The sequence below is a fragment of the Chrysemys picta genome, chromosome 2, assembly GCF_011386835.1.
Source record: "Chrysemys picta bellii isolate R12L10 chromosome 2, ASM1138683v2, whole genome shotgun sequence".
NCBI classification, from domain to species: domain Eukaryota; kingdom Metazoa; phylum Chordata; order Testudines; family Emydidae; genus Chrysemys; species Chrysemys picta.
This window is the reverse complement of record NC_088792.1, coordinates 290,840,541-290,867,255: the sequence shown is the minus strand read 5'-3', so window position 1 is coordinate 290,867,255 and position 26,715 is coordinate 290,840,541. Positions and strand designations below refer to the sequence as shown.

At 49.4% G+C, this 26,715-nt stretch overlaps 1 protein-coding gene across 50 annotated transcripts in view; it reads right to left on the bottom strand.

The window, feature by feature from the left end:
* SCRIB (scribble planar cell polarity protein) overlaps positions 1 to 26,715 on the bottom strand; it is a 210,447-nt gene that overhangs the window by 116,095 nt on the left and 67,637 nt on the right. For 47 of the 50 annotated variants that reach the window (XM_024112161.3, XM_008175709.4, XM_024112168.3 and 44 more), the window contains exons 16-18: positions 25,297 to 25,359; positions 5,939 to 6,028; positions 5,433 to 5,510 (exon numbers count right to left, since the gene is read on the bottom strand). In XM_024112161.3, coding sequence (XP_023967929.1) covers positions 5,433 to 5,510; positions 5,939 to 6,028; positions 25,297 to 25,359 — 231 coding nt within the window. The remainder of the gene's footprint in view (positions 1 to 5,432; positions 5,511 to 5,938; positions 6,029 to 25,296; positions 25,360 to 26,715) is intronic. The other 3 variants (XM_024112165.3, XM_065582348.1, XM_065582355.1) reach the window with 1 other exon arrangement.

The following is a 26,715-nucleotide window of genomic DNA, read 5'->3' as shown; positions in this document are numbered from 1 at the left end:
CCCCGACACAAGGGGCTAGGGCAAGGACTGGGACTATTGCCTGAGACGGTGGAGAGACCGAAAAAGGGGACAATGGATCCCGGGTATGCTGTGGTGTGTTATGTGGAGATGCCAGATGCCATCCCTGGCTGGGCCCTGGGGTCAGTGCCCCCAAAGGAAGGGGACTGTCTCCCTCCAGGGAATCCAGGAGGGACTTTGGGAGGTGCAGGAGGCCCTCCGTGGCCCAGCTGGTGAGGGAGCAGAGGGCCCTGGTGAAACTCCTCCGCCAGGAGGGTCGGAAGAGCAACCGACAACAGGGAGCAGGGCGTGAGGAGCTGGGGCCAGGAAGCCAGTGGCAGAGGGTCAGGCTTGCTATGCCTGCGGTAGAGCAGGACACTTAAGATGGGACTGTCCCTATGGGGCTGGAGGCAGGGGACCTCACCCTGAACTGGGATGGTGCCCAATCCCTCCAGCAATCCACTGGGTAAGGGAACCCAGGTGGCTGAGGACATGTTGGGCCTGTGGGTGACAAGGGCACCTGCAGAGGGCGTGCCCAGGCCTGAGGCAGTGGGTCCAGGTCAGCCCCGGTGAGGGGGCAGGACCCCAGAAGGACCCCGAAAGGTCCAAGGTAGCCAAGAGGTGCGGAGCCTGCTGGGGCTGCCGTGAACTGGGATACCTAAAAAGGCACTGCCCCCTCAAGGGAGCTGAGGTGCAGCCGCTGGAGGTGCCTGGAGACCCGGAAGGGTTGAAGCATGAGGAACTGGTGAAGGCAACACCCAGGACAGAGGGGACCCCGTGGGAGGTCGGGACCCAGACCGCTGCTGGGCAGGTCTTCAGCCGGGGAGTAGGAACAGAGGGGACCCAGCAAGAGGCCGGGACCCAGGCTGGTGTGGAGAAGGTCGCCATGGGGACCCAGACCCAGAAGGAAGAGGGCCTGGGGGACTTGGGTCTATGGGCGCGGCTGGAGACTGCGGAAGAGGTCCGCCAGATGGCAGAGGTGGAGCTCCGAAAGGCCCGCCAGGAAAGAGAAGGTCTGGCCCAGAAATTAAAGGAGTCCAAGGAGAAGCAAGTGCAGCTGTCTGGATGCCTCCAGGCTGCACAAGCTAGGGGACCCCCCCACTTCTCCCGGGTGTGGGATTGTGGGGGGTGGGGGGGTGTAGCAGGGTGAACACCCGCTCCAGCCCTGACGGGGTTGGAAAAGCCCTGCCGAGGGCTGGGGCTGTGTAAAGGAGCAAAACGCCGGCTGACTGGGGAAGTGGCTGCAGCTGGGGCCATGCCCCAAGTTGAGCCACTCAGCCTGATAAGAAGGCCAGGGCAGCCGGAAGCTGAGGAGTCTCCCTCTGACTGGAGAGAGAGACCGGCCTGGCTGCAGGGAGCTCACCGGGGACCTAGAGTGAGGCAGGGCTGGGGAAAGGCCTTGGGTGGGCTGGGAAGCCCTAGGCCAGCAACTCCCCAGGCTGCAGGGCCTGGCCCTAGGCCCATAAATGTATTGGGGTTGCAGAGGGCAGCCTGAGGGTGGGTAAAGGCAGCCAGTCCAAACCCCATGTTGCCTGTGATGATTGGCTGATAGACTGCAGTCTGCCCCAGGACGCGGGGGCTAGATGGTGACTGGCAGTAGCCATGACTGAGGTGACATTGGGATAGGGGGTGGGGGTTCCCCTGGGTGGGGAGACCCAGAGAGAGTGGGGTACTGCCATGGGGGCAGCACCCAAGCTGAGGGCACCAGGGTCCGAGAGGAACACGGGGGGCCAACGACAGGCAGGACACCTGGCCTGCAGAGGGCGCTCTGGATGCTGGGTGAGCTAATTCCCGAGATGACCAGCAGGAGGTGCCGCAGGGGTGAGTCCACACCTGATTACAGCTTGGCTATGCTACCTCTAAAATGGAGCTACACATACATAACCACCTTTGCTTTGAGATACACAGGTGAATGAGCACTATGTAAATATAAAAAAACAGTAACAAATAGCATTGAGGAGTCAATAACCCTCAGTCTTCTGCTCTAACAAATAGACTACACTCCCCTTCCAGCACCAGAAACAGAACTCAGGAGTCCTAAGCCTATGGGTATGTCTACACTGTACTCTTAGTCGGTGGTCCTACAGGTTTGTACCCAAATCCCCTTACCATCCACACAATAAACTCTCAAACGTGCTTCTTTGAACCAGTGCTTGCTTGAATGGCTGAGCGTCTGGGTTAAAGTCCAAACCGGAACTCATGCACTTTGCAGTGAGGCTGCGGGCAAGTTCACTTGAGTGCTGATAGGCCTCCAATGCCCTTCCCACAAGTTCTCCCAAGGAACAGACAAGTTCTTCCCCAATAGACTGGGAAAGAATCCTAGAGCATCTCAGCACAAAACCCCATGGGCATGTTCCCCAACACACACAGGTGAGTGCAGAAACAGTGAAGATACAGTAATGTGGGTAGGGCTTTGCTGTGGGAGTACTCATCCGTGGGCCAGGCTAACCCGAGAGCTCAAACCTGTGTGTCAACACCCAGGCTGACTGTGCAGAGTAGACATGCCCTGTGTGGCGTTCTGTCTATCAAAGAGTTAAATATGATGGAATTTCCCTGCCAAGGTGGCTCTCCATCTCTGGATGTCTCCAGACCTAGACCCAATGCCATTCTCAAAGATACTTTAGCCAAACAAAAGTAATTAGCTCAATACAGGAACAACTGGGTGAAATTTAATGGGCTTGTGTCATGTAGGAGGTCAGACTAGTCCGGTCTTCAAATCTATGGAACGATTAATTTAAATAATGCTATTAAGGTGGAAACACCAGGCACTGATAAGTTAGGAAATGCCAGAATTAAGCTTGCCCCTGTGACAGCAGCATGATCCAGTCTTTAATTCCATGATCACACAGTATTTTTTCTACATGATCCCTGCTTCATTCAGTGCCCATGGTGGGTAGTGAGCAAGACTGGACTGTAAGCAGAATGATGCCCATTCCCATAAATGCTACCAAGTTGCTGGCTGCACTCAGGACAGGGAAAGGACAGTTACCTGTTCTGTAACTGGCGTTCTTCGAGATGTGTTGGTCCTGTCTATTCCACAGTAAGTGTGCGTGCTCGCCCGGTGCACCGGTGCCGGAAGTTTTTCCCTTAGCAGCATCTGTAGTGGGGGAGCACCGCTGCGACCCCTGGAGTGGCGCCGACATATCATGCCATAAAGGGGGCTGTGTGCTCCCCCCACCCTCAGTTCCTTCTTGCCAGACAACTCCGACAGAGGGGAAGGAGGGCAGGGTGTGGAATAGACAGGAGCAACACATCTCGAAGAACGCCAGTTATGGAACAGTTCACTCCCTGTTGGGGGGAGGGATAGCTCAGTGGTTTGAGCATTGGCCTGCTAAACCCAGGGCTGTGAGTTCAATCCTTGAGGGGACCACTTGGAGATCTGGGGCAAAATCAGTACTTGGTCCTGCTAGTGAAGGCAGGGGACTGGACTCAATGACCTTTCAAGGTCCCTTCCAGTTCTGGGAGATGGGATATCTCCATTGATTTCTTTGGGTGATTGCTCCTGTGTATTCCACAGTAGGTGACTCCAAGCTATCCCTGACAGAGGTGGGTAGGAGTTCTGAATGATAAGGTTACGGGTTAGCCGGGCGGAGCACCGCCCTACCAAACCTGGCAGCGTCCCTTGCTTGGGAGACGATCGCATAGTGCGATCCAAAGGTATGGACAGAGGACCATGTAGCAGCCCTGCAGATGTCCTGAATAGGGACCTGAGCTACATAGGCCGCAGACGAGGCCTGGGCTCTTGTCGAATGCGCCTTAACAATAGCAGGCAGGGGAACCCCAGCCAGGTCATAACACGTGCGTATGCACGAGGTGATCCAGCGGGAGATCCGCTGGGTGGAAACGGTTCCCCTCTCATGCGCTCGGCTTTACTGACGGCAAGAGGGGGGAGGGATAGCTCAGTGGTTTGAGCGTTGGCCTGCTAAACCCAGGGTTGTGAGTTCAATCCTTGAGGGGGCCATTTGGGGATTTAGTTGGGGATTGATCCTGCTTTGAGCAGGGGGTTGGACTAGATGATCTCCTGAGGTCCCTTCCAACCCTAATAATCTATGAATCTATGAACTGAGGGTGGGGGGAGCACGCAGCCCCCTTTATGGTGCGATATGTCGGCGCCACTCCAGGGGTCGCAGCGGTGCTCCCCCACTACGGCTGCTGCGAAGGGAAAAAGTTCCGGCACCGGTGCACGTGGCGAGCACGCACACCTACTGTGGAATACACAGGAGCAACCACTCGAAGAACAACATGTCGGGACCACACGAAGTGCTATGAATAGGGAGCAGAGCTCTGGTTACCGACCCCTTGTGTTATTTCTCAGGCCTGAATGCTGATTGCTATTCCTCCCAATTCAGTGATGTGCCATTTGCTCCCTGCACTGGCCCATCCACGCTTCAGAAGCTGGCTACTCATGGGAGTTGAATCCTGCAGGACTCAGCAGTTTTTAAAGATTTTTTGAGGAGGAAGGGGTAGTGGGTCTTATTATTATTTACTATCAGAGCCCCTCGGAGTCCCCGTGATGGACCAGGACCCCACTGCGCTAGGTACAAACACAGAACAAAAAGACAGTCCCTGCCCCAGAGAGCTTCCAGTGTAAGGATACGTTTGCACGCATTCATGGGGTATGACTGCAGCCCCTGTAAACACACCTGAGTTAGGGTTCATCGAGCTAGCGTGGACACTAGAGCAGCAAAGCTGTGGCCTGTGCACTTGAGCATGGGCTAGCCCCACGAGTAATTACCCAGAGGTCCGGATGGGCTTGTACAACCCACACTGCCATGTACACTGCCGCATCGTCATTGCTCCAGTACCCAAGCAAGCTACATTAAATTCAGCTTGGATATGTTTCCATAAGCTGTAATCGCTTCCTGAATCGTGACTTCAGTGTAGTCACACCCTCAGCCTAAAACAACAGAGGGATACAGACCAAATGTGGAATACAAGAAAAAATGAGTCACTTTTTGTCAGCATGCTAGGCAGTGGTCGCAAGGTCTCTAGGGATGAGCTAGTCTTGTGCTGGACCCCTCTTCCCACATTCAGGGAAGAGGGCAAGGAAGCAGAAAGTGACTCCATGCTCAAAGGCCAACTGATCAGCCAATGGGGCAGCAAGGCAGACAGGGAGCAGGGGCTCTCTGCCCACTTGGGGCGTGGGGTTGTCTCAGTGCTGGAGAGATCAGTGCAGCAGCAGTCCAGTCGTTAAGGTACAACTAAAGGTTAACAATATTAGTTCAACTGCAAGCTCACTGGAGCAGGGAAGTTTTGTTCTGTGTTTGTACAGCTCCTAGCACAATGGGGCCCTAATCCCTGACTAGGAGCCCTAGGCATGACAGCAATACAAATAAATAATCATCTTCATAATCAGATAGCGGAGCCACACCTGCAGCCCAAAGTCAGCACCCCCCAGCACTATACTTTGCCATTTCACAGAAGCTGGCTCTTACCTCCAGGAGCTTGTCCCCAACACGGACTCCTGCTCGGGCTGCAGGGCCCTCCTCCGACACACGGGAAATAAAGATGCCCTGGAATCAAAGCATCATGTTAGCAAGAGGAGAGCAGGCCCTTCGCCCCAGGAGCTGATGTTACTGGGGAAGCAGAGAGGGAGGAATTCCCCCTCCTGGGGGTGTATGTTATTGGGAGGGGAATGCCCAGGCCCAGAAGGAGTGGTGCTGTCTCTGGTTACTACATTGTGACCACAGGGAAGTGCTGGTGGTTCAGCCCAGAACTCACATTCCAGAGGTGACACCTTCCCCCTTGCTCAGCCCTGCCATATTCCTGCTTTCAAGAGGGGCTAAGGCTAGCCCTGCCTTGCCCTATGTACCCCCAACACATCCACAGACCAGGCCCAGCACATGCAAGGGTCAGGCACTGCCATGATGGGGCCCACCTCACTTCTAGATAGACAGATCCTGCCCTAGAGCAGGCAGGCTTGGGCAGCCCAGCTCCTTACCTCGTCATCACCCTTGTAGGGAGTGGAGCCTTTGCCCCCTGCAATGCTGATGCCCAGCCCCCCTGTCTGCCGCAGGATAGTCAGGGTCAGCTGCAAGCAAAATGGAAAAAGATCACAACTCAGTGCAGAGAGGATGCCATAAAAACAGCTTGGGGAGTAAGGAGGGTGGCGTGTACAAGAACACATGCAAGCTGGCACGCATACCAACACACATGAATACGACTGCGAGTTTCGTTTAAGTGTGGGCACGGCTGCTCATGTATTTGTGCAAAGCTGATGGAGGATGGGGTGGTGGCCACATCTGGTTGTTAGTGCCCAAAGCCATGGCACCAATCAGCCCCTTCTCCATGGATCTGTCCCTAACCTTTAGCCCAAGCCCCAACCTGTCAGCAACAAACATATCAGACCCTGAGGCCAACACCACAGCAAACTGAAAAGCAGTGGGTGTGGGCAGGAGACTCGGGGTGGGATGGGGGGACTGAGCAGAAGTTGGGGGGACTTGGGGAAGTCAGGGGTGACTGAACAGGAGCTGGGGGATTGGCAAGGGGTGGAATTGAGCCAAATGGCGAGTGATAGGAGCCAGGGACGGTGCCTGTGCTACCTCCCAATCATATATCTTGGTCTCCTTTCCTTTGGGGTCCAATTCTATGCAGGTGCTGCAAAATTAAGGGCCCCTCCTGACTCTAACATGGCCTGCACTTGGCTCCCACACACAGAGCGACACCAGTGCATAGCCCTGATCAAATTACCCCCTGTGCCCTACTGGCTGCAAACAGGATGGGGCAGCTGCCTCCTCTTCTCTCCTCAGGGACAGACAGATTCAGGACTCTGACTGGGGCATTCAACAGCTTCCTTCCTTCTCAGCAATCCCACTCCCCCGTCCCACCTGCTTAGAGCTCTCCCCAGCCCCGAGAGCAGTCTGTACTGTGTCTGGAACTCAGCTGGCTATGCCTAAATCCAGGGCCAGCAGAAAGTGGTGTGTGAGGAGGTGCTCAGCTCGCGCTCCCTCAGTGACAGGGAAAGAAGGAGGTGTTACTGGGGCTCACTGAGTGCCATAGGTCCAAGGAGCCAGGTGAGGAGAGCCCACTGGGCACTGGTGATGGAAATGCACAGAAAGCCCCTGGGGAGAGAAGGGTGGCTGGTGCAGGAGGAAGGAAATGGGAAGAAATTCGCTGCCCTCCAGATGTCACTTCTCTGGAAACAAAATCTAGAGCAGAGAAAGGCTGCTGCAGAGGCATCAAGCTCTAAGAGCACACACAGCTGGGGCCATCCCCAGAGACCGCACCGAGGTGGGAGGCCAGAGCAGATTTGGGCCATCTTCTCTGGTAGCCTGTTTCTGGCATGGTCCCAGCTAGGTGCTTCTCAGAGATAGGTCATGGCAAGGGAACCACTGAATCTTGCCTGCCTATGACTGGGGTAGCCAAGGTGCAAGGCGTAGGGACCCTGGAGTTCTTGGAAAAGTCCACTTCACACAGCTCCAGCTGCAGCTCAATGCATGATGTGAGCAGTGTGTGCAGAACTGGAATTTATGAATTGAAGTTGCTTCGTGGCTGCCATATGTTTAAGTTCCATGGTGCTTTGAGAGATGTGGCCTCTGGAAAGCTGCCTGATCAGTCACGGAAGGCTTACAGCCCAGTAAGCCACTAGGCAAATGGGGTCTCTGTCTCTGCTCTCTCTGTTTCCTCTGCCCTTTTCTCGCTTTCCTGTATTTCTGCTCCCAGTTCTGGTTCTAACAGGAATGAACCCTGTGCAGCCTCCGGCCACGGTGTCTTGCTATACTAATCTCAAGAGCAGAGGTCAAATGGGTTAAAAACCGGCTGACAGATCAATGGGGTGTTTCTAGTGGCGTTCCCCAGGGATCAATACTTGGTCTGACACTATTCACCATGTTTATCAACGATGTGCAAGTAAATATGAACTCACTACTGCTATAATAGGTGGATAAGTCAAAGATTAGAGGAGTGGCAAATAATGCTTTAGCCAAACACAAGTTATTGGGCTCCATATAGTGATAACCGAGTGAACTTTAAGACCTTGTGATATACAGATTAGACTACATGATCTAATAGTCCCTTCTGGCCTTAAATTCTGCTAATCTATGAGGACAGAGCAGCAATACAAACTGATCTGGCTGCCTTGGTAACCTGGGCCCACTCGAACAAAATGTTTTGTAATATAGCCAAATGCAAAGTTATACAGTACAAACCAGGAATGCAGGCCATACCTACAGAGTAGGGAATTACAGCCTAGAAAGCAGTGACTCCAAAGGACTATGGGGTCATAGATTTCAGAGTAGCAGCCGTGTTAGTCTGTATCCGCAAAAAGAAGAACAGGAGGACTTGTGGCACCTTAGAGACTAACAAATTTATTAGAGCATAAGCTTTCGTGGACTATAGCCCACTTCTATGGGGTCATAGTAGACAAGCAATAGAGCATGAGCCCCCAGTGGGATGCTGGAGTAAAAAGGGCTAATGTGATCCTGTATAAACAGGGAGTAGAGAGATGATTTTACCCTCTGTATGGCTCTGGTGAGACTGATACGAGAATACTTGGTACAGTTCTGGTATCCAGGTTTGCAAAAATGTTTTTAAAAAATTGAAGAGGCTGCAGAATAGAGCCACAACAATGATTCAAGGGCTGGAGAAAATGCCTGACATGGAGACTTTTTACAAAAGGGACTGAGAGCAAGAGTTGATTACCATGTATACCTACCGTCATGGGGAGAAAATACCAGATACTAAAGGGCACTTTAATCTAGCAGAGAAAGGTAGAAAATCAACCAATGACCAGCAGCTGAAGTCAGACAAATTCAACTTAGACATTAGGCGCAAATGTTTAAAAGTTAAGTGTGATTAATTACTAGAATAAACTATGAAAGGACATGGTGGATTCGCTGTCTCTTGCTGTGTCCCAATCCTGGATGACTTTCTGGAACAGATGCTTCAGTCAAACACAAGTCACAGGGCTCGATAAAGGGATAACTGGGTGAAATTCAGTGGCCTGTGGTATACAGACAGTTACACTAAAAGTTCTAAAGGGCCCTCGGGCCTTAAACTCTGTAAGTCTTAAGCTATCATCATTAATACTCTAAGTAGGGGGGAAAACCCTCCCTCCCCTGCAACTAATTCTACAGCAAGTGAAAGCGACGCGGGGCCGAGAGGGGCTAGAGATCATGGCAGGAAATAACTGAGATTCAACCTAGATACAGGCAGCACATACACCCAGGAGGGAGAAAGCAACCCCCCGATTCCCAATGGAAAGAAGATCCTTGGACCACAGAGGCAGCCACCAGACCAAGATGGGGCGGCAGCAGTGAGTTAGACCAGAGTTTGCAGTGGGGTAAAGCAGCTAAAAAAGCCCAATGGGAGTGTGGGAGCAGGGAGGGGCCAGTCTCGTTCTCTCTCTAGCTCTGGAGAGACACTACCCCGCATCCCCACAGGGATCCTGTGCTCAGCTTCAGGTCCCTCAGTCCCACACCTCCTGCTCTGGGACAGGGAGGGGAGAGTCCTTCTCTGTCTGCTCTGGGGAGGCCTCTCCTGCATACCCCATTTAGCTCTGGATACCAGGTGAGATCCTGAAGGAGTGGAGGGTGCTCAGAGAAGAGGCAGGAAACTGCTCAGGGGCCAGAAAGATTGACTCACCAGGAGAGATTAGAAGAGCTAAATCTGTCTGGCTTCGCTAACAACAACTAAAGGGGACATGACGACAGGCTGGAAATATCAGAAGTGTGCGATCAGTGGAGAGGTGGGAGCTTATCGCTTGGGCTGTTTAGAACTAGACTAAAGCAAACAATCGAAAAGCTAAACAGGAGTGAATGATCCTGCTCTGACCCCAGAGTTGGGATGCGGTGGGGAATTTCCAACTCTAGCCATACTGGATCAGACCAATGGTGCATCTAGCCCAGTATCCTGTCTCTGACAGTGGCCAGTGCCAGATGTTTCAGAGGGAATGAACAGAGCAGGGCAATTATCAAGTGATCCATTCCCCCGCACGCCTCTCCCCCCCACCCCCCGCTTCTGGCATTAGGAGGTTGAGGGACATCCAAAGCTGGGGTTGTGTCCCTGACCATCCTGGCTAATAGCTATTGATAAACCCATCCTCCATGAAATTAGCTAATTCTTTTTGGAACCCAGTTATACTTTGGGCCTTCACAACATCCCATGACAATGAGTTCCACAGGTTGACTGTGTGATGTGTGAAGAAATATTTCCTTTTGTTTGTATTAAACCTTCTACCTATTAATTTCATTGGGTGACCCCTAGTTCTTGTGTTACGTGAAGGGATAAATGACAAGTCCCTATTCACTTTCTCTGCAAGTTTTAGATTTTATAGACTTCTATCATTTCCACCCTTAGGCTTCTCTTTTCCAACAGTCCCAGTCTTTTTATTCTCCCTTCCTATGGATGCTGTTCCATACCACTAATCATTTTTGTTGCCCTTCTCTGTACTTTTCCCAATTCTAACTTTTTTGAGATGGGGCAACCAGAACAGCACGCAGTATTCAAGGTGTGGGCGCACCATTGATATAGTGGCATTGTATTTTCTGTCTTATCTAGCCCTTTCCTAATGGTTCCTAACATTCTCTTAGCTTTTTTGACTGCTGCTGCACATTGAACAGATGTTTTCAGAGAACTATCCCACTTGAACAGCTGAGTATATACTTGGGTAGCTGGCCTGAGCCAACGTCCGTGCCGCCATGGCCACACTATTTTAGGCAATAGCTCAGTGGTTCTCCACTGGGGATACTCAGTGGTCTTCCAGGGGGTACAGCAGCTCATCTAGATAGTTGCCTAGTTTTACAACAGGCTGCATAAAAAGCACTAGCAAAGTCAGAACAAACTAAAATTTCATTCAGTCAGTGACTTGTTTATACTGCTCCATATACTATACACTGCAATGTAAGTACAATATTTATATTCCAATTGATTTATTTTATGATGATATGGTAAAAATAAGAAAGTCAGCATTTTTTCAGTAATAGTGTGCTGAGACACTTCTGTAAGCAAGTTGTTTTTAAGTGAGGTGAAACCTGAGGGTACACAAGACAAATCAGACTCCTGAAAGGGGTGCAGTAGTCTGGAAGAACTGAGAGCCACTGCAGTAGCTCAAGTAACACCCCCATATGTATGTCTATCCACACTTTGAATCACACCTCCCACCTGCTGTGCAGCCGTATCCTATATTCTTTATTCCTTTTAGAGGTTGCTTTGTGTTATCACTCTTGTTCTTGGTTTGTAGGGAACAAACATTCACAATAAAGGGCTGGTGAGCAGGGAGTGGAAGAGCCAAACGATCTGCTGGCACTAAGGGGAGGGAGAGCAGCCCAGCAGCCTGCATGAGCCAGTAATGGAGAGCAGCATCTGAGGAGGACAGGATCTGGGTTCAATAATGCTAGGTGCCCAGGGGCATCCCTGCAGATCTCCTCAAAGCTGCTCCAGGGGCAGGGACAACTTTTTTTTGTTATTGGGGAGGGGCTACAGTGAAAAGATAAATACAATTATAGCTGTTGTGTACACTTTAAAGAGTAGTTTTGTTCCACAACTAAATTTATTTACACTTTTCTGTTCCAAACTCAGTGCAATCCTTGTGTTACTAAAAGCCTCCAGGTGCCTGAGCTCCTGGGCTCTGTTGCTCCTGCCCATGACAGCACTGTGGATCTATTGTTATATGCTAACCCGTAGGGTTGAGAAATCCCAATCATCATGATCTGCCGGTTTTCGATATTCTGAGGTCTTGTTTACAATCTCCCTAAAGAACAAGTGGGGAGCCCCCTGCCCCCCGCTGTTTGCTAGAGCCCTTTGGAATTCAGTGCAGGGGAATGGGGGCAAAGCAGGAGGAGGAAAAAGTCTGAGTTCCCCCTAGATAGAAATATCAGAGCTGTTCTCAGGGTCACTTTGAGCAGCAAGGGAAGCAGGGAACAGTGCTAATTAGAGAGGACATCAAGCTCATGATGCCTGCAAGCAGAGGCTGCCCCACAAGGAAGGCTGCTCAGATGGTAAGATGACACAGTGGGGGGGGGAGAGGGGGCAGGCTCACCAGACAATAGCAAGTGTCCAACTCTGTATGGGAGACCAGTCTAGATCTCTCAGTCACATGGCAAGTTCAAGAAATATGGACAAGAGAAGCTAGCGCTTCCTGCATCACGATCCTCAGAGCTCCTAGTGGTGACACTTGGGTAGACCCACATACTGGTAAAGTCTGTTTTTGACAGGAATCTAGAGGAAAACTAAACTGGGAGGCGTGGTAGATACGCTGGAGGGTAGGGACAGGATACAGAGGGACCTAGACAAATTAGAGGATTGGGCCAACAGAAACCTGATGAGGTTCAACAAGGACAAGTGCAGAGTCCTGCACTTAGGACGGAAGAATCCAATTCACTGTTACAGACTAGGGACCGAATGGCTAGGAAGCAGTTCTGCAGAAAAGGACCTAGGGGTCACAGTGGATGAGAAGCTGGATATGAGTCAACAGGGTGCCCTTGTTGCCAAGAAGGCTAACGGCATTCTGGGCTGTATAAGTAGGGGTATTGCCAGCAGATCTAGGGACGTGATTGTTCCCCTCTATTCGACATTGGTGAGGCCTCATCTGGAGTAGTGTGTCCAGTTTTGGGCCCCACACGACAAGAAGGATGTGGAAAAATTGGAAAGAGTCCATCAGAGGGCAACAAAAATGATTAGGGGTCTGGAGCACATGACTTATGAGGAGAGGCTGAGGGAACTGGGATTGTTTAGTCTCCAGAAGAGAAGAATGAGGGGGGATTTGATAGCTGCTTTCAACTACCTGAAAGGGGGTTCCAAAGAGGATGGATCTAGACTGTTCTCAGTGGTACCTGATGACAGAACAAGGAGTAATGGTCTCAAGTTGCAGTTGGGGAGGTTTAGGTTGGATATTAGGAAAAACTTTTTCACTAGGAGGGTGGTGAAGCACTAGAATGGGTTACCTAGGGAGGTGGTGGAATTTCCTTCCTTAGAGGTTTTTAAGGTCAGGCTTGACAAAGCCCTGGCTGGGATGATTTAGTTGGGAATTGGTCCTGCTTTGAGCAGGGGGTTGGACTAGATGACCTCCTGAGGTCCCTTCCAACCCTGATATTCTATGATTCTAAAACTGCAGGGAGGTGGGCTGGGCAGCTGTGATGGCTGATAGGACAGTCATTCGTGAATGAGCTTCTCCAGTCTGAATGGGGAACGTCCAACCTCTCAAAGTGGCGACAATTCAGGAATTGGACCCAGACTGTAGTGCCTTTGTCCTTCCTTAGCAGGGGAAGTGGGACAACAACCCTATTTCCAGGAGTTTCTACTAATTTATTTATTGGCTTTTTCTTGATTCCCATGAGCCACCCAGACGACAGACAACTTATCCTCACGCGGCCCCTTGCAGGAAGGCAGTACAGGTCCAGATTCTCAAAGGAAGTTAAGGCTCCTCACTTCCCTTTAAATCAATGGGAGTTGGGCACCTAAATACCTTTGAGGATCTGGGCCATACTCCCTGCTTTACAAATTCATAGAATTTAGGGCCAGAAAGGAGCAATGTGTTCCCAGAGGCTGACCTCCTGTATAGCACACACCAGAGAACTTTACCCAGAGACTCCCACAGCCAGCCCAGTAACTTGTAGTTGAACTAGAGTTTCTTTTAGAACAACATTCAATCTTGATTTAAAGAATTCACTACGGCACTTGATGTTCCACTGGTTCTTGTTGATGAACTGAGGAATAGTTGGGGAAGTGACTTGCCCAAGCTCACGATTAGCAGTATGGAAAAAATTTTATAAGAAAGGAGATTGAGAAGAATGGGACTGATTATTTTAGAAAGGAGACATATCACAGTGGACATGATAAAAGTATGTAAAATAATGGCCTAGAGAAGGTAGAGGAGCTTCTATTTCCCTGTCTCACAACAACAAAGAAACATACAATGAAATTGGAAGGTGGCTAATTCAGTTATAAAAGAAAATATTCTCTCACCACATGTAATTTAACTGAGGAACTCACTGCTACAGGATGTCTCTGAGACGAAGAACTTATAAGATTCAAAGAGCAATTAGACATGTATATGGTAACAATATCCGTTGATGTAAAGAAAAAGGTTTGGGAAGGGAAATAAAACCTATTTCAGGGCTACAGTCCTAGTATTGACTGCTGTGAGATGGGAGACTGGACTAGTTGAATCCTGAGTCTGATCCGCTGTGGCAAGTCCTGTGCTCCATGGCTGGGGCAGGCGATTTTTGTTTCAGTGCCTGGTTCTCGGACACAGGCCAGCGTCTTAGGCCCAAGCTTTTGACACTATTCTATTTTATGCAGATTCTTAGGCCTGGTCTACACTAGGAAATTACACTGGCATAGCTACATCTCTCAGTCTGTGAAAAATCCACACGCCTGAGAGATGTAGCTATATCGACCTAGCCCTCAGTGTAGACAACACTAATTCTTCCATCGACCTACCAACCGCCTCATGGGGAGGTGAATTACCTATTCCAACAGGAGACTCCTTCCCATCGGCATAGGTAGCGTCTACACTGAAGTGCTATGGCAACAGTGGTGCAGCTGTGTTGCATATTCTTGTACTACCCTCAGCACCATAGTACCTGAGCACCTACCACTTGGAGCATTAAGTGACATGACTAACATTGGTCATGTGTGGCTCGTGTTCTCTCACTCTCTCCCCCGGGTAGAACTGTGCGTACAGTGGAGTGTTTTGACACAGTTTGGAGTTTTAAAAAATGCTGCTCTCTGTTTAGGTTAGAGAAAGCTAATTGGCCAAGTGTAGCTAAGACACAGAGCAGAAGGTGGGGAGATTTGTAATAATCCTTAGTTCCTTGGAAGTTTTTTCCAGCCTGGGGCCAGATGCTGAGAAAGCTTGGTTTCCTGCAGACACTTACCCCATTCACTACCTAAACTGGAAGCCACCAGAGCCCTCACCATACTAGATCTCGTCCTGTGCAGGTGTGGGTTGGGGGAGGGAAGCGAAGGAATGATATACTCTTGTTACATGAGGATGATAAAGTTCATTCCAGTCCATTAGTAACTAAGTAGAATGTTAAACAGCATCTACTAGGGATAAACAATTTTAAATCAGCATGTCTGCAAAACTTGCACCCAAGAGTATTACAAAAGTTGGCTGAGGAGAAGTCTGGCCCACTGATGTTAATAAATCTTGGAATACTGAGGAAATGCTAGTAGATTGGAAGAGTGCAAATGTCATGCCAATATTCAAAGAAGGCAAGCAAGATGACACAGGTAATTACAGGCCAGTTAGCCCAACACCACTACTGAGCAACAAAGCTAATATGGGATTTTTTCAATAAAGAATTAAAGGACAGGAATATAGAATAGAAGTTGACATGGTTTTACAGAAAACTGGTCTTGTCAAACAAACCAGATTTCATTCTTTGATATGCTTAAGAGTTTGGCTGATAAAAGTTACTGCATAGGGGCCTCCTGTGTCAAATTCAGTCCTTTGCTCTTCAAACCCATCATAGAAATGTAGGGCTGGGAGGGACCTTGAGAGATCAAGTCCAGCCCTCTTTGCTAAGTCAGGACCTAGTAAACCTAGACCCACCCTGACAGGTATTTGTTGAACCTGTTCTTAAATACCTCCAATTCCTCAACCTCCACTGAAAGCCTATTCCACAGTTTAACTATGCTTATAGCAAAAGTTTTTCCTAATATCTAACTTTGCTGCAGATTAAGCCCAATACTTCCTGTCCTACCTTCAGTAGATGTGGAGAACTATTGATCACCATCCTCTTTATAACAGTCCTTAACATACTGGAAGACTTATTAGGTCCCCCCTCACTCTTCTTTTCTCATGACTAAACCTGGCCAGTTTTTTTATCCTTTCTTCAGAGGTGAGATTTTCTAACCCTTGTATCATTTTTGTTGCTCTCATCTGAACTCTCTCCAGTTGGTTCACATCTTGCCTAAAATGTGTTACCCAGAATTGGACTCAGTACTTTAGCTAAGGCCTCATCAGTATCAAGTAATGCAGGACAATAAACTGCTGTTTCTTACATATGACACTCCTGTTAATATACCCAAAAATGTAGCCTTTTTCACAACTGCATCACATTGTTGACTAATATTTAATTGTTCTTTCCTTCGGTTGGCTTGTATTTCTTCCCTTGTTAATAGTAATTGTGTTGAGTATCTGGTATTAGCCTTCTTAGTGAAGACTGAAGCAAAATAGGCATTACACATCTTGGCCTTCTTGATGTCATCAGTTATTAGGAGGGCTGTCGATTAATCACAGTAAACTCGTGATTAACTCAAAAAAATTAATGGCGATTAATCACAGTTTTAATTGCACTGTTAATAGAATACCAATTGAAATGTATTAAATGTTTTTGGATGTTTTTCTACATTTTCAAATATATTGGTTTCAATTACAACACAAGTATCAGAGGGGTGGCCGTGTTAGTCTGGATCTGTAAAAAGCAACAGAGTCCTGGGGCACCTTTAAGACTAACAGATGTAGTGAAGCATAAGCTTTCGTGGGTGAATGCCCACTTCATCGGCATTACAACACAGAATACAAAGTGTACGCTGCTCACTTTATATTATTTTTTTATTACAAATATTTGCACTGTAAAAATTATAAAAGAAATAGTATTTTTCAATTCATCTCATACAAGTACTGTGGAGCAATCTCTTTGTCATGAAAGTGCAACTTACAAATGTAGTTTTTTTGTTGCATTGTTTTATTTGAGTGCAGTTATGTAAAACTTTAGAGTCTACAAGTCCACTCAGTCCTACTTCTTGTTCAGCCAATCGCTAAGACAAACAAGTTTGTTTACATTTGTGGGAGATAATGCTGCCCACTTCTTATTTACAATGTCACCAGAAAGTGAGAACAGGCATCTGCATGGCACTTTTGTAGCGGGCATTGCAAGGTATTTACATGCCAGATATGCTAAACATTCATATACCCCTTCATGCTTCGGCCACCATTCCAGAGGACATGCTTCCATGCTGATGACACTTGTTAAAAAAATAATGCATTAATTAAATTTCTGACTGAACTCCTTGGGGGAGAATTAGGTCTCCTGCTCTGTTTAACCCGCATTCTGCCATATATTTCATGTTATAGCAGTTTCAGATGAGGACTCAGCACATGTTGTTCATTTTAAGAAGACTTTCGCTGTAGATTTGACAAAATGCAAAGAAGTTATCAATGTGAGACTTCTAAAGATAGCTACAGCATTTGACCCAAGATTCAAGAATCTGAAGTGCCTTCCAAAATCTGAGAGGGATGAGGTGTGGAGCATGCTTTCAGAAGTCTTAAAAGAGCAACACTCCGATGCAGAAACTACAGAACCCAAACCACCAAAAAAGAAAATCAACCTTCTGCTGGTGGCATCTGACTCAGATGATGAAAATGAACATGCATCGGTCCGCACTGCTTTGGATTATTATCAAGCAGAACCCGTCATCAGCATGGACGCATGTCCCCGGGAATGGTGGTTGAAGCATGAAGGGATATATGAATTTTTAGCGCACCTGGCACGTAAATATCTTGCAACGCCGGCTATAACAGTGCCACACAAACACCTATTCTCACTTTCAGGTAACATTGTCAACAAGAAGCGGGCAGCATTATGTCCTGCAAATGTGAACAAACTTGTTTGTCTGAGCAATTGGCTGAACAAGAAATAGGACTGAGTGGCCTTGTAGTCTCTAAAGTTTTACATTGTTTTATTTTTGAATGCAGTTTTTTTGGTACATAATTCTACATTTGTAAGTTCAACTTTCCTGATAAAGAGATTGCACTACAGTACTTGTATTAGGCGAATTGAAAAATACTATCTCTTTTTTTTACAGTGCAAATATTTGTAATCAAAAATAAATATAAAGCAAGCACTGTACACTTTGTATTCTGTTGACTGAAATCAATATATTTGAAAATGTAGAAAACATCCAAAAATATTTAAATAAATGGTATTCTATTAGTGTTTAACAGTGAGATTAATTTTTTTAATCGCTTGACAGCCCTAGTTATTAGCTCTCCTCCTCCTCCCCCTTTTTCTTTCTCTTGTTCCTAATGTATTTAAAGAACCTCTTCTTATCGCCTTTTATGTCCCTGGCCAGGTGTAACTCATTTTGTGCTTTAGCATTTCTGATTTTGTCCCTACCTGCTTATGCTATTCTTTTGTGTTCCTCCTTAGCAATTCATCCATGTTTCCACTCTTGTAGGACTCCTTTTTGATTTTCAGGTAATTAAAAAGCCCCTGAGGGAGTTATATTGGCCTCTTACCTATCTTTCCTTTGGATCAGAATAGTGGGCAGTTGTGCATTTAATATTGTCTCTTTGAGAAACTGCCAGCTCTTCTGAACTCCTTTATCCCTTAAATTTTCTTCCCACAAGACCTTACCTCCCAGTTCTCTCAGCTTGTTAAAGTGTTTTGGTTGTGGGTTTGTGGTTTTTTGGGGTTTTTTTTGTTTGTTTAAGTCCATTGTCTTTATTCTGCAGCTCTCACTCTGTCCTTTCCCTTGAATCGTGAAATTGATCATTTCATGGTTCCATTCACCCAAATTGCCTTCCACCTTCCTATAATCCCATACATAGAGTTAACAAGCTTGATCTTCAAACTAGTTAGAGTGTTTGCCCCACTACTCCTCTTGGTAGGGCGTTCCAGAATCTCTCTCCTCTGAACCTTCTTCTAATTTCCAGCCTCAATTTATTCATGACCAGTTTATCCCCATTTGTTCTTGCACCAACATTGTGCTCTGGCTTAGGTAGCTCTTCTCCCTCCCTGGTGATTAGCCCCCCCTGTTGTATTTATAGAGAGCAATCAGATCCCCTCTCAACCTTCACTTTGCTAAGCTAAACAAGCCAAGCTCTCAGACTACTCTTGTGAGACAGGTTTTCCATTGCCCCGAGCATCCTAGCAGCCCTTCTGAATTAACCTTTCTTGAGAACAGGCTCCAGAACGGCACACAGTATTCTAAATGCCAAGTTAAGTTATACACCTAGGAACACTGAGTGCATACCAGACCTATGGACTGCATCATGGAAGGCAGTGATTGAAAAGGATTTAGGGGTCGTAGTAGACAAGCACTGAACATGAGCTCCTAGTGAGATGCTGTGGCAAAACAGGCTAATATGATCCTTGGGTATACAAAGAAACGACAGGGAGAAGGAAGGTGATTTTACCTGTTTTGTATGGATGGTATTGGTAAGACCAATGCTGGAATACTGCATCCAGTTCTGGTGTCCACATTTATAGGAGGATGTTGAAAAATTGAAAAGGCCACAAAAATTATCTGAGGACTGGAGAAAATGCCTTACAGTGAGAGATGTAAAGAGCTCAATCTGTTTATCTTATCAAAAATAAGAGTGAGAGGTGACTTGATTACAGTCTATAAACACCTATATGGGGAGATTGGCCTCTGGAAATTTCTACTACATGTATCTGACAAAGTGAGTATTCACCCACGAAAGCTTATGCTCCAAAATGTCTGTTAGTCTATAAGATGCCACAGAACTCTTTGTCACTTATATGGGGAGAAAATATCTGGTACTAAATGGCTCTTTAAGCTAGCACAAGATGACACAACAAGACCCTGGCTGAAATGGCTAGACACTGAAGGCAGACAAATTCGAATTGGAAGTTAGGCTTTTTTTTAAAACAGCGAGAGAGATTAACCACTGGAACAGACTCCCAAGGGAAGTGGTGGGTTCTCCATCTCTTGAAGTCTTCAAATCCAGACTGGATGCTTCTCTGGAAGCTGCTTTAGTCAAACACAAATTATTAGGCTCAATACAGAAGTAACTGAGTGAAATTCTCTGTCCTGTATTATACAAGAGATGAGACCATTAGGAAATCTAATGGTCCTTAAAAAAAAAAAAAAAAAAAATCTATGAATTAACCCTCCACCCCTGATTTAGGGTGGACTGAAGATTTGTATTCCCAAGTTCCCAAAAACTGGCAGCATCCTCCACAGGCCTGTAGGTCCTACTGGGCAGACACCAGAGGTACAACTCCACCCTAGGGATCCAGACAAAGGGGGCATGGGAGGGAATTTATAATTGTGATGCCCAGCATGGGGCTTGCACTTGGGCACAAGGAGATTATTTGTACCCAGGGTGACATTTCTGAGCTATCCTTGCAGGAAGACGGACAAGGTTATTTTTAAAGGGGAGAATGATTATTGGCTTTTTCCTTTTCCTGATTCCAAAACACCAGATGGGATTTTGCTCCAGTTCACTGTCACTCAAAGGCTGAAAGTGGAGACTCTCAGTCCTTAGGTGCGTGTGTCAGGGAGCTCTGAGCCTGCGAGAACAGAGTTTGAACGGCAATTGTCTAGCAGCTTTAGCTACAGCAGGAGATTCCCAGCACATCCTCTGCAGCTCACCTTGTGCTATTGGGAAAGCCCCCTACAGAAATAAGGAAGCTTGCCAGGCCCCTCCCACTCGCACAGCGAACACTGCTCGTTCTCAGCTCTGTCCTTAGTGGGGAGAGGGCTATGGGGCAGTTCCAGATGGGTGACCAGGAGCCCCCCACGCACCTGGCCTGGACAGCAAACATTCTCTCATACCCCTCTCTCCTCTGATTCTGATCTCCAGATTAAGAAGCCGGAGTCAGTTACACAGGTTCTGGTGGAACACCCAGCTGACATTCTCAGTCCAGACGCACTCTGTGGACCATTTCTATTTCTGAGATGACATCTCTGAAACAGAGCAGCCTCACCACTTAGAAAAGCAATATCTTGCCCTTCAGTTCCTCACAAACAGCCTCTTGCAGAGCAGGGCAGCATCAGCTCTAAGAAACAGCTGTGGAAACGGAAGCACAGAGAGGGGAAGGGACTTGCCTAAGGTCTTGGAACTCGGTCAAAGCCAGAAGAAGAATCCAAATCTGACATGTAGTCTTGTGCTTCAACCACACCACCATCCTTCCCGTAGCAGCAGAGTTCTATGAAACCGGGTTCCAGCTCCATAAGACACAGAAGTCTGGGCTAGATGGGGCCCCTAGCAGTTCTTCTGTTTCTTTTTGGTCTCACATGCCTGCCTAGACCCAACAGTTGTCTCCATGGGGGCGGGGGTAGATATCCATAGACATGGACTCCTTTGGCCTGGATTAAAAGGAACCTCCAGCAAGTCATTCCTGACCTGCAAGTACTGGATGAAGTCAAGGGGCAGGTGAGGCAGCAGCACAGTCTTCTATCTTTGCTCATAACTTTCCTTCCTAGGCTGGAATTACGTTTTGTTGGAGAGCTTGTGCAGACATGGGTTTGGCATTTCTAGAGCACAAGACTGAGAACAAACCTCACACAACTGCAGCACTGCTCAATGTGGGTCAGGGGAGAACGGGCTGGGACTGGCCTGCACATGCTCTGCAGGAAGAGGGAGAAGCCATGCTGGGACCTTCTGTTCAGGGGGGGGAACGGGACAGCTGCCTCTCTCCAGGATGTTCTGCGGCTTCGCACTCCCCTGGCCCTGTTCCTGCATTTCCCATTTCCTGCCACAGCTCTCTGGTGAAGGCCTCAGTGCTCAGCCAGGCCTGTTACCTAATGCAATAGGCTGTGACCGAGGTTGTCCTCACACCCACCTGCGAGCACCAGTTGGGGCAGAACACAGCTGTTCATCCCCTGAGATCACTTCCCAGGGTGGCTACCTGCTCAGATGCTAGACAGGATCCTTAAGGCCCTGGCTGCTCTGGGAGCTGCTGTCATCCATCCACTGAGAGGCTCCTACTCCTGGGGCTGAACATGCCAAGAGAGGTGGCTGAAGGCCTTCCTCTCTGGGATTCACTCCCACTGACAGTTCCAGTAGAGCCAAGGCTGGTGCCCCAAAAGGCATCGGGCCAGACACATGGGGCTCATGTCCAAATTTGGTTTTGCTTTCTCTGGCCTTTCCAGGTGGAGGTGCTAGAGCTGTGACCAATGGCTGCAGTCCTCCAGTGCATGAGTGAGTCCTGGCCTGGTCCTGCAGATACGAAACCACTGTTTCCTTTTGGACACCAAGGGCCCCCCATGAGCCCAGGCACAGTCAGTGTCTCTGTTCACATAGAAGTTTCCCTAGGGAACACAATTTTTGGCTGAAGGCAAGTCCCATCCAGACCAGCTACAGCCATCAACCACCTGCTCTGGACTTAAGGATTCCCATCCTCTGGAAGTTACACTGCCCCTCCCCCAGCCTGGTGCTGCTCCCTATTGCACACTGGGCCAAGAGAACATGGGACCCCACAAGCAGGGGAAACATCTCAAGACAGCTATTCCCAGAAGGGGGAAGGGAGCCGCTCAGGACCCCAACCCGCTACTTCCCCCGGCCACTATCTACCCTGCACAGTACCCCCTAGTGACTTTCACAAGCTCCGGGGAGTCAGCCCAGCCCCACACTACATCCCGCTGGGACCCAGGCACTCTCATCAGTTATGCATGTTCAGTGTGAGCACAAGCCTCAGATGGAAAACATGAGGGCAGAGGAAGAGCCAAAGAGGGGGGGGGGCGAGAGCTCCCCTGGAGGCAGCAGCAAGGGACTGCCCTGTACACAGCCGCACAGATGGGGAAAGGAAGCCCTAAGCCTGGGACAAGCCGGCATAAAACAGGAGGGACGAGAAGAGCAGAGCAAAGGGATAGTCAGGCTCAATAGCATGGAAAGCCTCCTGGGCTGGCAGCGAGATGGATCACAAAAGGGATTCATCTCCCTTGATGGAGGGGAAAGCTCCCCCCTCCCCCCCCAATCACCAGGGGAAGCATCTCACCCAGGCGGAACACGTTGCTAGTGGACTCTCACCTGCAAGTAGCAGAGTAAGAGCACCTTTACACAAGCCATTTAAACTGGACTGGGCACAGCGCTGTAGAATACAATGCAAGGACCAGTCCTGCCCTGGGCCCAAGACAGGGAGGATTTGGGGAGACAACAAACCAAATGGGACTGAAGAATCCGTCTGGAACAAAGTGGGTTATGTCCTGAACAACCGAGCACAGACCCAACAGCTGGCTGTGGGGGTTTCCTGGATTCTGTGCCAGCCAGAGAAAAAGGTAACCCCTGGGGTAATACACAGAAATCCTTGCCCCTCCCATTAGGAGTCACACCTATATATGGGGCTTCTTCCTTGCACAGGAGCTCACTTCAGCCCCACAGGCAGAGGCCCTGAGCCAGGGGAACATCCCTGCACACAGCATCCTTCAGGTCAGAGCACATGCCCATTACTGGTGCCAAGAGAAAACCTGGCCCAAGAACACCTCCTGAACAACGTGTTCACACCCTGCTCCACAGCCTCACCCTGAGACACAGGCAATCCCTAGTGGGGATGTCCTGGCATTCAGTGCCTCCTGCCGCTCTCAAAGCATACGAACTGCCTCAAGCACTCCGTGCTCATTTATTTAGCGATCCCAGCATCCTGGGCTCCATTCGCTAGTAAGAAGGTTGGATTTTCTAGCTGACAGTACTGCCAACTTCATGGGGCCCGAGCACCACACCGGGTCCAGGATGGGTGTGCTACACCCCCTCAGGCAGAGGGAGAGCGCGCAGAGCTGGGATTTCCTGGGCTCCTACATCTTCAGCAGCAGCAGACTCTCTGCACCTGGAGCTCAGGTCAATCAGCAGGAAGGAAGGGCATTGAACCCAATAAGAGAGGAGGCCAACACCCAAGCCACACTCAACAGTGGGGGTCTGTCTACATTGCAATAAGAGACTCGCAGCTGGCCTGGGCCAGCTGCGACTCGGACTCAGGGCTCAGGCTGCGGGGCTACAAAACTGCAATGTACACATGCAGTCGAGTTCTAGGACTCTCCCGTCCACTGTGGGGTCCCAGAGGCCAGGCTCCAGCCCAAGCCCTAGCATCTACACTGCAATTTTATAGCCCCGCAGCCCAAGCCCCATGAGTCTGAGTCAGCTGACCCAAGCCAGTCACAGCTGTGCTGCAGTCTTTTAGCACAGTGTAAACGTACCCTGAGTGACAGGGAGGGATGTGTTGTCAGAGCTTCCTCATCGGATGTGAATGTCCTTCAACACTCCAGAGCCATGGAGACATCCTTGGGATACACTGAGGGAGGAGAACTGCTCAGAATCAGAGGACATCGAGCCTGCATCCTGCCCAAGGCCAACATCTCTCCAACATTTCCACAGAAAGAGCAGATTTCCCTTCACTCCGCTCCAAGAAACTCCTGCTCCTGTACCAGACAGAGGCCTGGCTATCAAGCACAAGGGAGAGAGCAGATAGGGAAGTTCAAGGAGACACTTGCACCAGCAGCAATGCCAGGACTCTGATACAGCACCCAGCTCCTGGGGGCTTGGCAGGGCACACGCTATACAATATGTAGATATTATCATTACAGCTGAAGCATTCAGTACCGACAACAGGGTCTGGCTGTCAGTAGTTCAGGTGGCATCCATCTCATTTCTGTACTCTGCCAGCTGCCAGCAGACCAAAGTGCCCCCTGAGTGGGAACGGAGCAATAGGGCTGATGGCAGGAGACATTCCAACAGCAGGGGCTACGTATGTTACCTGGAAAATCAGGGAGAAATCTCCTCCTTCCCAGCCGTGGAGCTGGCTCCACTGCAGAGTGGTAGTGGGAGGGTGACACTCCCCGGGGCTCAAGGAACAGGAGAAGCCCACTCAGAACGTGGCAACTGTCAGAAAGTTCACAGACAGAGTGAGCCCTGGTAGCGAGAGGCAGAAGCTTGATCTGTGACACAGATGGGGCTCTGGAAAATTCCAGTGAGCTTGGAAGGCAGAGAAAATATCCGTCTGCTGTCACCTGCTGCAAAAGTAACTCTTACAGCTGCTTTCAGAATCTCCCTTGAAACATCATGAAGTCCTGAAGGGGGGCGGGAGTAGAGAGGACATTTCTGTAGTGCTTTCAGGAGCTTCCCTTAAACTGCCCTGAAGAACGAGTCACTGGACCACACGGTCACTTGGGCTGGGAGACACTTGCTCCAACCCCCATTCCTACTGCACAGCACAGGCTCCTGAGTTACAGCCTCACCCTAGGTTACAAGCAGTCATTCCAAGCCCTTGTGCTCAGATACCACCTCCAACAGATTTCTCTGCAGCCTTAAAGCCCCCTTCACAAAAGGGGGGTTTCTTGCTTTCCTGCTCCCCACGCATCTGACTGGCTCCCCTCTTCCTTAGTTCAATGCAAGCATGGATTGAACTCTCAACCCTCACAGGTTTCCTAAATTTCTCCCACCTCACCCCAGATCTGCAGCAGCCATTCTCACCTCAGTTATGGAAAGGCAGGGAAGGAGGGGAAAGATGGGGAAGAAACAATCATTGTGCATTTGTTATTTGTCAGGTCCAGAAGCCACTTGTCCCAGACAGAGTAGAATTCCCCCTGCAACAATGACTCAGACTGGGAAGCAAATCAAGCAGGTGGGATGATTTCTGGCAGAGAGAGAACAGCAGGAGTGGTACAGACCTCTTCCTCCTCAATGCGAGCAGGCTCAATCAGCAGATTATTGGCTTGATCAAACGACACCCCCTGTTAGGACAGGAACCAGCAAAGAGGCATGCGGATTAGTGGAGCAAAAACCAAACCCACCACCATTACCACCACCACCACCCGACTGCACACCGCTCAGAGACAGGCCCTGCCACACAGCACAGGGAGAGATCTCCTCTCCCACACCACTCACAACATTCACCTACCACACAGAGCACCAGACAGGGCCACCTCCCCTGTGGTCAGAGCATGGAGAATGCCAACTCTGCTAGGCCAGACTCCTAGAACTCCATGCCCTGGGACCACATTGTTTGGCTTGGCACTCAGGATCTGAACTCCAGCCTCACGAGCTGAACGTTACTCGCCGTGGTTAGCCCTGTTGTGCCCCGTCAAGGAAGAATGAAGGATTGAATGATACAGGAGAGAGAAGAGAAGGGCCCTGGAGCACCACCCAGCTGCTGCACACAGGGGACAGAGGCTACCCCACAATCTCACCATGCCACCCTCCTGGAGAAAAGGCTCCAGTGCAACAGCCCATCCTGCCAGAGGCCACAAGTTTCCTGCTCCCAAGTCCATCACAAGTACACAGGAGACCTCTAGTACAAGACCCCTCAGGATTTCCCTACGGCACCAGTTTTCATGCCAGCAACTCTAGGTCATGATTCACTCCCACCTGCACACTGGCCTGCTACCTCTCTGCCTGCCCAACACACACACACATCCCTACCTCACCTGCGGTTCCCCAAGACAACACTCACATCTCCACTCCAGGAGAGAAGCTCAAGGAGGTCAGGCCTGCAAATAGGCCTTGCTGGAAAAGGTATCTGACCCAACCCCTTGAGAAGGGCAGCTCCTAGTAGAGGCCTTGCAACCATCAGCAGCACAGACTTGACTATGGGGAGATGCAGAAGTTGTGGCACCAATGCCTGCATGATCTTCATTAGGCTTTGCCTACAGGAGTGGGCCCTAAGCCCACGGTGCCAGGCTGGAAGAAGCCTTCTTGGTCCAGGCCATTTTCCAGGTAACAGCTGAACTCTGAGGCAGGGAGGGCCAGAGTCAGCCTTGCGCACTCCTGACACACAGCTCTCAGAGCCTCATATGGCAAGGGGCCTGTGTGCTGGGGACCACAGCAGCCCCAGGGGAGCAGGTATCAGTGCAGGCAAAAAGGGAGGCCCCAACATCAACAAAAGATGCTGAGTGCATGAAAACCTCCCTCATTTTGGTCAGGGAGCCACAGGGGACAGAGGGCCCCCTAGCCTGAATAGGACCATAAGCGTCAACCCAGCACCTTATACCAGCTCCAAGGCACAGATCCAGGAGCTGGGAACTGGGCAGGGGCAATTCCACAATGGAGACTACACCACATCATAACCCTAATTCTCTCCCAGCTTGATA